Raw genomic sequence first — 13,659 nt, forward strand, 5'->3', positions numbered from 1 at the left:
TGCTCCCTCCAGGCAGGGAGGTGTTGCTCACTCCTCCCAATGATGGGGTGGCTGTCCGCTCTGGGGTTCAGCCAATAGGGGGTCATCTGACCCTTTTCTACCAGGAGTGGCCCTAAGATCACTTCATACCAGTGGGTTCTGGATATTATTTGAGATGGTTACAAAATCGAATTCTGCTCTCCCGTCGCAGATTCCTTTTTGGAGTCTCAGTGCAGCATGGTATCCAAACGAGCGGCTGTACAGGCCACACTGCAGGATCTCCTGGAATTGATAGCAGTGACTCCGGTGCCCCCTCTCAAGGTTCGCATGGACTGATATTCCATTTATTTCATGGTGCCCAAGAAAGGAGGCTCTTTCCGGCCCATCCTTGACCTCAGGAAAGTGAACCAGATTCTGAGGGTTCGCCATTTTCGCATGGAGATCTTGCGGTCCGTCATTGCAGCGGTCTAACCAGGAGAGTTTTTGACAGCGCTGGATCTCAAGGAGGCCTATTTGCACATCCCAATCTGGCCATCGCAGCAGCGGTTCCATTGGCTTGCGGTCTTAGGATGCCATTTTCAGTTTCAAGCCTTGCCCTTTGGTCTGGTGACCGCACCCCTTACCTTTTCTAAGGTCATGGTTGTGGTGGCGCCATTTATTCGGACTCAAGGGATATGAGTGCATCCCTATGTTGATGACTGGTTGATTCTGCAGTGTCGGAGCAGGAGAGCTGGGCAGCCACTGACAAGGTCATTGCACTCTTGCAATCTCTGGGCTGGGTGATCAACTTTGCCAAGAGTCACCTGGTACCAACTCAGTCCTTGGAATATCTGGGGGTGAGGTTCGACACGAAGCAAGGGAAAGTTTTCTTCTGGAGGAATTGCATGGTCTGTTGTGGATGGCCAGCCCTCGGGTCTGGGACTATGTTCAAGTACTTGTTTATTGATGGCAGCTTTGTTGGAGGTGATGCCGTTGGCGAGGACCCATATGCGGCTGTTACAGTACTCTCTCCTGAGCCGTTGGTCTCTGACATCCCAGGATTACCAGCATCATCTTCCGTGGTTGGCTAAAGCAAGGCGCAGTATGTCTTGGTGGCTTAATGCCTCCAACCTTCAGTGGGGGCTGCCATTGGCCTCCTCACAGTGGGTCATAGTAGTGACGGATGCCAGTCTTTCAGGTTGGAGAGACCATTGTCTCCACCGGTACATGCAGGGGTGTTGGACTGCATTGGAAGTGACGTGGTCCATCAATCGTTTGGAGCTGAGAGTGGTGGTCAAGTCTTGCTATGATTTCAGGAGTCCTTTGGAGTGTCAAGTGGTACGTATTCTGTCAGACAACATGATGGCGGTTGCCTATATCAATCGGCAGGAGGGCACGTAGAGTCTGCCTTTAGCGGCAGAGGTCTTCCGTCTGTTCAACTGGGTGGAGGTTCATATTCTCTGCCTGTTGACAGTGCACATTGTGGTAGACAGCAACATCCGTGGTCTCTCCTGGACTGTACGAAATGGAAGTTGTCCGCTGAGATGTTCTGGCTGATCTTTCAGTGTTAGGGGATGCCAGAGATCAACCTGATGGGAACCTAGTTAAATGCCAAGGTGCCTATTTTCTTCAGCAGAAAGAAACAGATCGGGTCCACAGGTATCAATGTACTGTTGTAGCCATGGCCACAGTTGGGGGTGCTGTACGTTTTTCTTCTGTGGCCTCTCAGGGGTTCAGTTGTCCTATTGGCTCTGGATTGGCCCCATAGCCTGTGGTATATGGATCTGGTGTGTATCCTGAAGGGACCACCTTTGCGTCTTTCAGTGACCCTGGACCTTTTTCATCACGGTCTGTTCTGGAGGGAGGATCCTTCCTGCTTATAGCCTGGCTTTTGAGCCTTCCAGATTAAGGAGAAAGTGATATTCAGACTCGGTGATTACCACGTTGCTTCAGGCTCGGAAGCGTTCCACCACAACTGCCTATACTTGGGTGTAGCGGACCTTTGTGGTCTGGTGTTCTCCACACGCTGGATCTCTCCTGACGGCACCTGTTTCTCAGATGTTGGCCTTCTTGCAAGACGGATTGCAGAAGGGCTTGGTCTATAATTATGGGTTTAGGTAGCAGCTCTAGCCTCTCACGTATTACAGAAGATGCGTAGCCCGGACTTCTCTTGATGGCTTACTTGGATGTAGTTGGTTTTCTCTGGGAGGGCCCTGCACCTATGCCCTCCCCTTCATCAGCCGTGCCTGGTGTGGCAGCTGAACCTGGTGCTTCAAGCTCTTCAGAAGATGCTGTTTGAATCGTTGCTCGGGACGTTGAAAAAGGATCTGACACTGAAAATGGTGTTTCTGGTGGCCATTGTGTCAGCTTGCAGAATTTCAGAGATTCAGGCATTGTCATGCCAGGATCCATTTTTTCAGTTTTCAGAGACGGGCATCTCCATTCATAGTCCCGTCCTTTCGTTTCGGCCTCTCATATCAATCAGTCATTTTTTCTTCCCTCATTTCGACAGGAGGATTATCCTGGGGAATTTGTGACTCTTCGCTTGTTGGATGTCTGGAGGGTTCTCCTTCGCTACTTTCAGATGTTCAATGACTTTCAAAGCTCAGATCATCTTTTGTGCTACTCTCTGGGACTTGCAGGGGCGATACAGCCTTTAAGGTGACTATTGCTCGCTGGTTTAGGGAAGCCATTGGGTCGGCCTACATTTTGGATAGTCGAACTCCGTAGGCTGTTTTGCGGGCTCACTCCACGAGAGCTCAGGTGACCTCTTGGGCTGAAACGTCAGCTACCTGGGTATCCTGACATACTTTTTTGAAGAACTACAAAATAGATGTGACTGCGTGGACGGATGCGTGTTTTGGAGCAGCGGTGTTAACCTGAGTCGTGGCGGCTTCCTGCCCTACATAGGGGGTGCTTTGGTACATCCTACCAGTTCCTGGATTCATCTGCTGCTGGCTCTAAGGAAGGTAAAATTATGTCTTACCTGATTATTTTCTTTCCTTTAGTTGCAGCAGATGAATCTAGGATCCCTTCCGTTCTTGGCCACTGTGTGTCCTGCCTTGCTGCTCATTTAGTTCAGTCTGAGGGCACCTGGTCATCCTTGGAGCTTAACGTTTTGCAACCTGGGTTCTGTTTCAGGTTGTGGAATTAGGAATTTCAGTTGTGAGGAAGATTTACAACTCTGTGTTATTCTTTGCTACTGCTTTTGGAAGTGACATACTAACTGATGAAGGGGCGGACCTTCTGGTATCACTGCCTTCAGTTTTACTATCTCTATCTCCACCTGCTGGTAGATGGATATAACCCACCAGTTCCTGAATTCATCTGCTGAGACTAAAGGGAAGAAAATTAACAGGTAAGACATAATTTTACCTTGCAAATGTACCTTACAGAATACTATAAGTTAAGTGCATATCTCTGACATTTAGGCACAAGCATTTACACCACCTCTATGGCTGACATACATGCTGACACTTAAGATATACATGTATATACCTGGTTAAGCTCAGGGACGACCCAAGGCAAGATGCTGCTTGATGCAAGACCAGGGCTTTTTTTGAGGGGGTACTTGGGGGTACTGAGTACCGGCACCTTTTCCATTGTCTGCTAAAATTGACCCATGGACCCCAAGTTTTAATGAAAGAGCTCAGGCTCTACACATCAATTCTGCCTTGTCATAGATTCTGTGACTGGTTGCAACCTGCATTGAATGTCTGGGTTTTTCCAACGCCGGCTAGTGCTTAACTGGTTAAGTTGATATTCAGATTTTACCAATCATGGCTTAGCAGGCAAAGATAGGCCTGCTTTTTATGCGCCTTATTTGGCCACTAAGTCTGGCTGGTTGAGTTCCAAATATCAGGACTTAACCGGTCACAAGCCCGAAATGCCCCCAGCATTGCTGGCTTTATTTAAGGCGCTAACCAGGTATTTTCAGCCACGATAACAAGTTAAACGTAGCAGAAAATGACTGGTTATCCACTGAGACACAAGTAACCGGTCAGCTAAATATTGGTCTTTATTCTTGTGGCAGCTGACAGCAGGATTGAGGGAGACCGTGGTGTGAATAGGGATAAGAAGAGAAGGTGCTGGAATTGGTATGGGTGGGTAGGGAAGGCTATATGCATCACCCCTTTGACTTTTGAAAAAATATGGTAATTTTATAAGATCCCATTTTTGTGCATAAAATGGTATTGCAGAAGACATCCAAAAATCCAGTAGTGAACATGGCCATTTTCAAACCAGGAAAATGTCCAACTTTTTCTTTTAAAAATAGCCATTTGCTAGATGTTTTTGTGCTCAATGCGTCTATCTTTTTGGACCATTTTTGAAAAAAAAAAGTGCAAAGAAAAAACATACAAAAACAAGCCATTGGGATGTATGGAGTGTCAGCATTCTTAGTAAACTGGCCACACAGACATCCCAGCAGAGCACTGTGGCACCCTTGGAGGCACTGCAGTGGACTTAACATAAAAGGTCTCAGGTACACATATCACCATTACCCCCTTATATTGTAAGGGGAGCCCAGAAAAACCCACTAAAAATCTAATGTACTCAACTGTACACCACTACAAAAGCCCTTATATCTGCAGGTGTCACCTATATGTAGGTACAGTAGGTTGGTGGTGGGTTTTGAAGGGCTCACACTTTCCACCACAAGTCTACCAGTTAGAGTGGGATAAGGGCCTGGCTCCCCTTCTCTACAGTGCACTGCACTGACCACTAGGCTACTCCAGGGACCTGCTTGCTGCTCTAATAAGACTGGCCATGGATGTCAGAGCCTGGTATATACTGTTTCTTTCACATCTTTTGTGAGGTGAAGGGGGTCAACGACTACAGGGAGAGTAGGGGTAGTTATGCCTTAATGCCTCCTGTGGTCATCTGGTCATTTATGGTACCTTTTTGTTACTTAGTTGCGATTGAAACAGGTCTTGACCAAACCGTCTAACTTTTAGCCCCAGACATTTTTGCTTTGTTCCATTATGGTAGAAAAATATCCAAATTTTGGGAGCACTCAAATCTCACTCCCAACACACCTCAACATGTCTCCTTGTGATTTGTATACACTGCATAGGAACTGCATAGAAAACCATCTTAAAAATGGGTTTCAAAAATAGCAGTTTGGAAATTTTGGCAAAAAAAATGTTCATGTTCTGCCTTGTGCCACTTTTTGGACGTTTTTCAATTTTGAAAAGATTCTACTAATCTCTCTTTCCAGCTGCTCCTTGTAGCTTCTATAAACCATTTTCCTCATTTTATCATTTGTGCCCTTTGAAATTTAAATACTAATGCAGCTGATTTTCTTAGTGTCTTCACTGCAGTAATGAGAACTAGATAGGAGATACTTCTCTACTCGGTTATCTCTGGCTGACAAGGTGATTCCCAGATTTTCAGCAGCACATAACCCTGCTGACAATGTGGGAAGACACTGTAGGACTATCCAGTTCAAGGGCAATTCTATAAAAGGGTGCCTAGAATTAGGTGAATGGAGGTGACTACTTTCCTTTTTAGACAACTAGCTTACTGTAACTAGGGGCAGCACTCTTCGGGGAGCAACATCTCCCCCTTCCTTCCTTCCTCCACTCCGTTCCCCGAGTTTACCTTCTTTATTCATATTCCAAAAGCTGATGACGGCTCTCGCCTCTTCTCTTTACTACGTCCCGCCTCTCTGATGTAACTTCCTCTTTCATTAGAGGCAGCCGCAGTAGAGAAGAGGCCGGTGACGGCAGCAGGGCAATGTATGGAATTGCTGCCACCGCTAAATTTTAGAACATGAAGAAAGAAGGTAAACTTGAGGAACGGGGTAGAGGAAAAAAGGGGGGAGTGGGCCCAGCCCTGCCTCAGATGACATCTTGCCTTGGATTGTCCCTGAGCTTAAGTGTGAGCATGTATGCCAGCCATAGAGGTGGTATAAGTGCTTGTGCCTAAATGTCAGAGAGATGCATGTAACTCATAGTTTTCTGTAAGGTACATGTGTAAGTATGCACCCTGCCCAAGTCATGCCCCTTTGTATGCCTACCTTGCATTTACACACTACTGTAAATATATAGATAGATAGAATGCCACTTAAATGGACTATTGGAATACTTATTGCGGTTGTCTGGGTTGTGCCGTATCCAGCTAAGTGAAAGTGACATTAAAGCCATCATATTGTGGCTTTCTTCGAGGTGGTGGTGGAGGTGTATAGTGGGTCCTAAAACTTGATTGTGCTGAGGTTTGAGGTGGACAGTTTTATTGAAGCATTTTTGATTCTGGAAGGTGGAAAGACTCATTGATACAGTTTAAACTCTTGGAGGTGGGACATTTTGGTGGGAAAGTGAGGTGAGAAAATTCAATTTTTGGTGGAAAAATTGAGGGAAGAATGTTTCCTAGTCAAGTTTTTAATTTTGGCTTGAAAATCAGGCAGTAAAATTTGTTGGAACATTTTCAGTTTCTGAAGGGAGGGAAACGTTGTTGATAATACTTTGGGAAGGGGAGGAAGATATTTTTCTTTAGCATCAGTCCTATAGCCCTCCATATGAAAGAAACTGGCCATACAAATAGATTTTATGACACATAGATCTTTGAAAAAGATCTTTGATATTCAAGAAGAATGAAAGAAACATAGAAAGACAACCTCACAACCTTAATGGAGACAAAGGGCTCATTGTCTCATTTATTTATTTATTTAATACACATTTATATCCCACATTTTCCCACTTAGTTGCAGGCTCAATGTGGCTTACACAATACATCATAGGACGTTTAGCCCCCCAAAAAACTATTGCCAAACACAAATTCCCCCCCCCCCCCCCACTCGAGTACTACTAAAAGGATTACCCTCCTTCCAGAGAGTAAAAATGTTATAATAAATTTTCCCACATCAATTCCAGACAAAAAATTAAACTTGTGACCAATAAACTTTCCCAACCAATTTCCCACCAAAAATTTCATAAGAACATAAAAATAGCCATACTGGGTGAGACCAATGGTTCATCTAGTCCAGTATCCTGTTTCCAATATTGGCCAATCCAGGTCACAAGTACCTGGTGGAAATCCAAATAATAGCAACATTCCTTGCTACCAATCCCATGGAAGCAGTAGCTGCCCCATATCTCTCTCAATAGCAGACTATGGACTTTTCCTCCAGGAACTTGTTCCTACTTTCCAGAGTTTAAACTGTATTAACCAATCTTCCCATCTTCCAGAGTCAAACTGCTCCAATGAAACTACCCACCTCAAACCCCAGCCAATCAGGTTTCAGGGCTCACTACATAAAAACAACCCTGCAGACTTGACACCACCCTGAAGAAAGCTCCAGTTCGTTGGCTGAAATGTCAGCTTCACTTACCCAGACATGGCACAACCTGCACAGCTGTAATGATCATAACACCTGACACAGAAGTCTAAGAGAACAAATACTGGCATTTATCTGCATTAGAATACACATAACCATGTAAATGCTAGTATTCTAAACATTTATGCGCCTAACAAGCGTGTAAATGTTAGCACCTATTTTATTGAAGTACTCTTGTGTGTGAGGGCAGGCCAGCATGGAGTAAGAGCAGAGTCAGCAGTTACCCAGTTTAGGGGCCCTTTTCAATCTGATAACCAGGTAAGTAAACAGATAGGGCAGCAAAAAGGCTGTCCTCATTTTTTCTGAGTATTTATCTAGGTATTGATCTGAATATCTGCATGCACCCAGATAACCTCCAGAGGCCAGCCTAGACCAGATATTCAATGCCAGTGCATAGATTGAGACCACAGTGGCTGAACATTGGCACTGTTCTGATCTCATATAGCCCCCCCCCCCCAATTCCCCTCCACCCACCTATTTCTTCTTGCTCTCTTTAACTCTCACTCCAGGACAGCTAACAGGCTTGGAAGCTTGCCACCTATTTGTAGTGTGTTTTTTCTAATGAAAAAGGTGCCAGTACTCAAATGCTAGGCCACCCTTCAGGGGTAGGGTGGTCACTGAGGGACCCACCCCAGAATAGCCAGGCCCCTGCAACCAGTCACAGAATCTATGACAAGGCAGAATTGGCGAGTTAGAGCCTGAAATCTTTCATTAAAACTTGGGGCCCCTGGGTCAATTTTAGCAGACAATGAAAAAGGTGCCAGTACTCAGTACTCCCCCCCCCCCCCAAAAGTCCTGTCTATTTCCCTCTACTAGCAGTCTTCAGCTGTCAAAGAAACAGAAGGTTTCCTACTCCATACCATAATTAGGCTAGCTGTATGCTTGAGCTATTCGGTGTAGAAACTTCAGAATAGTCTCACAGAATTTGTTGAGTCCTGCCATTGGGAATTCAAAATTAATGTTTTGTTGAATAATATTACTACACTAGTAAAAAAGGCCCGTTTCTGACACAAATGAAACGGGCGCTAGCAAGGTTTTCTTCGGAGTGTGTATGCTTGAGAGAGTATGTGTGAAATTGACTGTGTGTGAGAGAGAGAGAGAGAGTGAATGTGTGAGTGTGTGTGTGTGACAGAGAGAGAGTGAGACTGCTGGGTGCGAGTGTGCCTCCTCTGTCCCCCCTCCAGCCACCCAGCAATTCTACTTTTTCCCTTGCCCCCCTCCAGCCCCCACCGATGCTCTTCTTTCCCCTGCCCCCCCTCCAGCCACCCAGCAAGTCTCCTCTCTTCCTTGCCCCCCTCCAGCCACCCAGCGATTGTCCTATCTCCCCTGCCCACCCTCCAGCCACCCAGCGATTTCCTTTTTCCCTTGCCCCCCCTCCAGCCACCCAGCGAATCTCCTGTCTCCCCTGCCCCCCTCCAGTCACCCAGCGATTCTCCTGTCTCCCCTGCTCTCCCTCCAGCCAGCCAGCGATTGTCCTATCTCCCCTGCCCCCCCTCCAGCCACCCAGTGATTGTCCTATGTCCCCTGCCCCCCCCCTCCAGGCACCCAGCGATTCTGCTTCCCCTTACAGCACCACACCACCCAAATCTCTGCCCCTCCGCCAATCGCCCAACCTCCGCTGCTGTGCACAGCTCAGCGTGCACGCCCACTGAACGGTAGAGCCAGTCGTCGCCGTGCACCCGCCCTCCCACCTGTGGTTGGTCAGTGCTCCGTGTGACGTACCCAGAAGTACGCTGATGTCACTTCAGGAGATGGATACAGCTTTAGAGAGAGCACGAATGCTTCAAGGCTTCACTTTCTCAGCTTCAGAACGTTGGCGGTGCGTTTTATTATATGTGCTTATGAAACACTGCACTATAAGAGAAGTATTTAGAACATAAACGGGAACTCAGTAAAGTCTTACATCTAATTAGAGTTTAGACCTTCACTTTATGAAATGGTGGTCATTACTTTATCCTAGAACAGAGATTCCCAACACACGGTACGTATACCGCAAGGTGTATGCGACACATAAGCAGGGAGTACTTGGCAGCAGGCAAGCTGGCCAATATAAATACCTGTTTTCTGCAGTTGTGGCTCCCTGTTCCTCCAAACCCACCAGCTATCCACTGAGGTTTTGCTTTAAGTGCTAACTGGTCATTTGCAGCAGTGCTAACTGGTTGAGTGATGCTGAAAATGACTGGATAGCCCCAAACAGGCAATTTAACCAGCCAGGAACCATTTGTGGCGGGTTAAATCGCATTGAATATCAAATCCTTTATTTTCTATTTTGTGATTAGAGAATGTCAATTTTTGGAATGTACATCTGCCAGAGCTGAGCAGAACTCGGGGGTACTCAACTGAAGGGAAACACTGTCCTAGAACACATTCATCTGCTGAAACTTGTTTCTTTATTCATTCTTAGTGCCACCCATAAACACCACTGAGAATGGCTTCGAGTGTCCAACCTGCTATCATACTGGGTCTTCTGAATGCATCTCACCTAAAATCATGAAGTGTGTTGGGAATGAGGGTCAATGTTTTGATTTTTCTGGCAACATGAGGATACCAGGTACATACTGCATATTTCAGGGTGTGGTGTGGTGAAATGCTGATGCGATCCCTGCAGTCAATGCACTTAGAAAATGAGAAATGAATAGAACTGTGTTCTTCACTTTTTCAAGAAGTTTATCTGCCAAAGTGCAGGTCAAAGTGGTATGTCTATGAGGACAGGTTTGGAAAATAATCTGATATGCAACCATTTGCTGCGGTGATATAAATATATCTCTTTGTGCAACTAAGTTTTGTCCGATTGGCAACATATAAGATTGGTAAGATTTATGAGGCCAAGCACCTATAAAATGATGCCCCCATGCCATGGTGGGTCCCTGCTATTTATATGTTTTATTGATATAAATATTATAGTGAATATTGAAACAAATATATAAATGAAAAGAAATAAATGAATCTGTTAGTAATTTTTTTAATGATACTTGGCTAGTGACACATGCCTGATACATCTGGATTCAGTGGTCAGTGCCAGTATTATTAGGATAGCAGTGAAGTTCAGTGCTACTATCAAGATAACTGCAGACTCCACCTATGGTGGTCTGTAGTGATATTTAGTGATAGCTGCTGAATATCATGGCTATCAGGTATTGCAACTAGATAAGTGCCACTCAATATTGGACCTTATGAAGATACTGGGTTGGGAGATGTGCCTACCAAGAACTAGCCATATCAACCTGCCTTCAAACCAACTCCCTCCTGAATGCCAGAAAAGCAAGCCTTTTTTAAAATTATTTTTATTTAAATAACAGAAGCAAAAACTCAACAGTTAAACAAGTGCATGAACAGTACTTTCATCAAACATACAATGAAATAGAGATCACAAAACTAAGAACAATAAGAAAAGAATTGAAGCCAACTCACTCCACCCTCCACCTGCTCCCAAAACAAGTTATTTTAAAACTCATAAGCTGGTTCTGCTAATAATGACCATTGTGAGAACACCTTTGCCCATGCTCTTGTTAGCTACATTGTAGGATAGCTTTCATATGTACCAGCAGAGAGATAGGGGGTGGGGGTGAGAGGCGGTTATCTCCTAATGGCTCTCATCTGTACCAGTGGAGAGATAGGGGGAAGGGGTTGAAAGATGGATTATCTCCTAATTCAGAACACTGACCAGGCTGTTGCTAAAAACTACAAGAACACAATTTTTACTTCCAAGTTACAGTATGTAAATAATGGGCCTGATATTCAAAAGGGTGTAACTGGTCAGGAGAGGATCCTGCCCAGTTAAATCCTGTTGGATGGATTGGTCACCAATATTCCACAGCACTTAGGGCTCCTTTTACCCAGCTGCAGTAAAAAGGGGCCTGAGGTAACATTGGCATGTGGATTTGCTGTGTGCCAAGGCCCCCTTTTACTGCAGCAGGTAAAAGACTTTTTTTTTTTTTTTTAATAAAGGGAGTGACCATACAGTAAGTGAACCACTTGCTGCATGGCCATTTCTGGGGGGAGCCTTTACCTCCTCCTATTTAGGTGATGGTAAGGACTCCCGCGCTAACCCAGTGCTACAACAGTGGAATTTGTTAGCTTTTGAGTTGAAGGCTACTGCCTGACTTCTTTGTGCAGTTTAAGAGTCCATTTGTCATATTGAATGTGTTCATGTTTTGAGTAAGAGCTTATTTGCTGTATTGAATGTCTGTATGTTTTTTTAAATTATTTTTTACAATTATGTATGTAACGCGATCCACAAATAGTTGTAGGATTGTGTGGAATAAATAAGTTAATTAATTAATTAATTAATTGGCAGTGTTTGGCTAAGGGGCCCTGTTAAAATGTTGCGGTAGAGCTACCTTGGCATTGTCATATGCCAAATTGGGACTACTGCCGGGCTACAACAGGATTCTGGTGGTAGTTCCCGCCCCCAGCACATGCCATTTGTCCTTGCCATTTCAAGGAACAGACCATATAATATTTTCAATACTGGGGTTGCCATTAAAGTCGGCTCCACCCCTAACAGAACTTCTAGCCTTACTTCCCAATCACTGGATTTGCCACTTAAGCATGGCTAAGTTTTATTTTGATTCCATTATCATTTTTATAGGGATATTTTGTGTTTATCCCACACATTCTTGAATTCTGTTACTATTTTTATCTCCTCCAACTCCTCAGGAGAACATTTCAGGCACCCACCACTCTCTCAAGAAATACTTCCTGAAATTACTCCTAAATCGACCTCCCTTGCAATTTCAGTTCATGTCATTTAGTTATACTGCTTTCCTTTATTTGGAAAAGATTTGTTTCCATATTAATACCTTTCAAATATCGAATTGTCTATATCATATCTCCTCATCCCTCCTTGCAGTGGCGGCTCTACCATTAGACCACCGGCACTCATCCGGGAGTGATGTCTTCCCCTTCCTTCCTCCACCCCTATCCCCAAGTCTACCTTTTTTACCATTTTTAAAATGCATCAGTGGCATCGATTCCTATACGCTGCCCTGTCACCAGCACCGGCCTCTTCTTTTTACTACAGCCCACCTCTCTGACATAACTTCCTGTTTCGTTAGAGGCAGACTTCTGTAGAGAAGAGGCCGGTGCTGGCAGCAGGGCAGCGTATGGGAATTGCTGCCGCTGCCAGCTTTAGGAAAATGGAAAAAGAAGGTAAACTCAGGAAAGGGGATAGAGAAAGGAAGGGGGAAGATGGCAGACCTTGGCCTGGGGGGGGGGGGGGGGGGGGGTTGGTATCTCATCCTTGCCTCAGGCGGCATTTTGCCTTGGGCCGACCCTGCCTCCTTTCCTCTAGGGTATACATATTCGGGTTATCAGATTTCTTCTTATACATCTTTTTGCATAAATCCTATATAATTTTTGTCAGTTTTCTCTGGACTGCTTCAAGTTTTTTAATGTCCTTAGCAAGATATTATCTCTACAACTGAACCATAAAACCACAAAATTGGAGATAATTTCCTATAACAAATATAACTAATACTTGATTCTCCTACAGTACAAAATTCACATTCCACCAAATGTACACACACTCTCAATTTTTATGCTCTAAGGAGGAAAAGTCTGTTATTGCTGGAGATGCTCATTTGTTAATTCTGGAAGTAACTCTGTTTCCAGTCATGTGTGCATCCAGATCATTCAATCATCAGCTAAAAACCTCCTTTTTAACATTTTAAATATTTATTTCAATCTACTTCTAACTTTCTTTTTTTATTATTTGAAAATTTCTAAAAATATTGTTTATATATGTTGAGATTCTATGATATCATTTCTGAAATTCATCTTAGATATAAAACATGATGATATTTCATAAAGCTATGAATTATTGCCACTGCAGGAAGAAAAAAAAGCACTTAACTTTGTAAAGACGATGCCAATGGGGACCCATTTCAACCTATGCTTCATCAGGGGATGTCTCTTCATGCTTCTCACTCTAAAAAAAATATATAAATTTTCAATTAATATTTAACTTGGAAACTTATCATATCATACTAACTCCTGGTGAAAATTTTAAACCACACAACACAACAATCTAAAACTGAAAACAATACTCCACGTGGAGTGGTAAAAGCAGTAAGGGCCCCTTTTACCAAGCTGTGGCAAAAATGTTTTACGCGTACCAAAGCACCCTTTTACCGCAGCTGGTAAAAGGGAAGTCTAGCCTTACTGCAGGAAATAGCCATGTGGCCATTTTGGGGGGAAGCCATTATGCCACCCATTGAGTGCACTGCCCGATTACTGCCTGGTACACTCTGGCACTACAAAAATAAATAAATTTTTGTAGCGCCAGAAATGATGGCACGCTAGGGGTAGGAAGTATTGTCAGGCTGCTGTGGTAGCCCGGTGATACTTCCTGTATAGCGAGCGGT

At 44.4% G+C, this 13,659-nt stretch overlaps 1 protein-coding gene across 1 annotated transcript in view; it reads left to right on the forward strand.

The window, feature by feature from the left end:
• Positions 1 to 13,659, forward strand: part of LOC115476552 (phospholipase A2 inhibitor and Ly6/PLAUR domain-containing protein-like) — a 77,617-nt gene that overhangs the window by 36,582 nt on the left and 27,376 nt on the right. Inside the window, exon 4 of the mRNA XM_030212978.1 lies at positions 9,699 to 9,845. Coding sequence (XP_030068838.1) covers positions 9,699 to 9,845 — 147 coding nt within the window. The remainder of the gene's footprint in view (positions 1 to 9,698; positions 9,846 to 13,659) is intronic.

The sequence above is a fragment of the Microcaecilia unicolor genome, chromosome 8 (assembly GCF_901765095.1).
Source record: "Microcaecilia unicolor chromosome 8, aMicUni1.1, whole genome shotgun sequence".
NCBI lineage: Eukaryota > Metazoa > Chordata > Amphibia > Gymnophiona > Siphonopidae > Microcaecilia > Microcaecilia unicolor.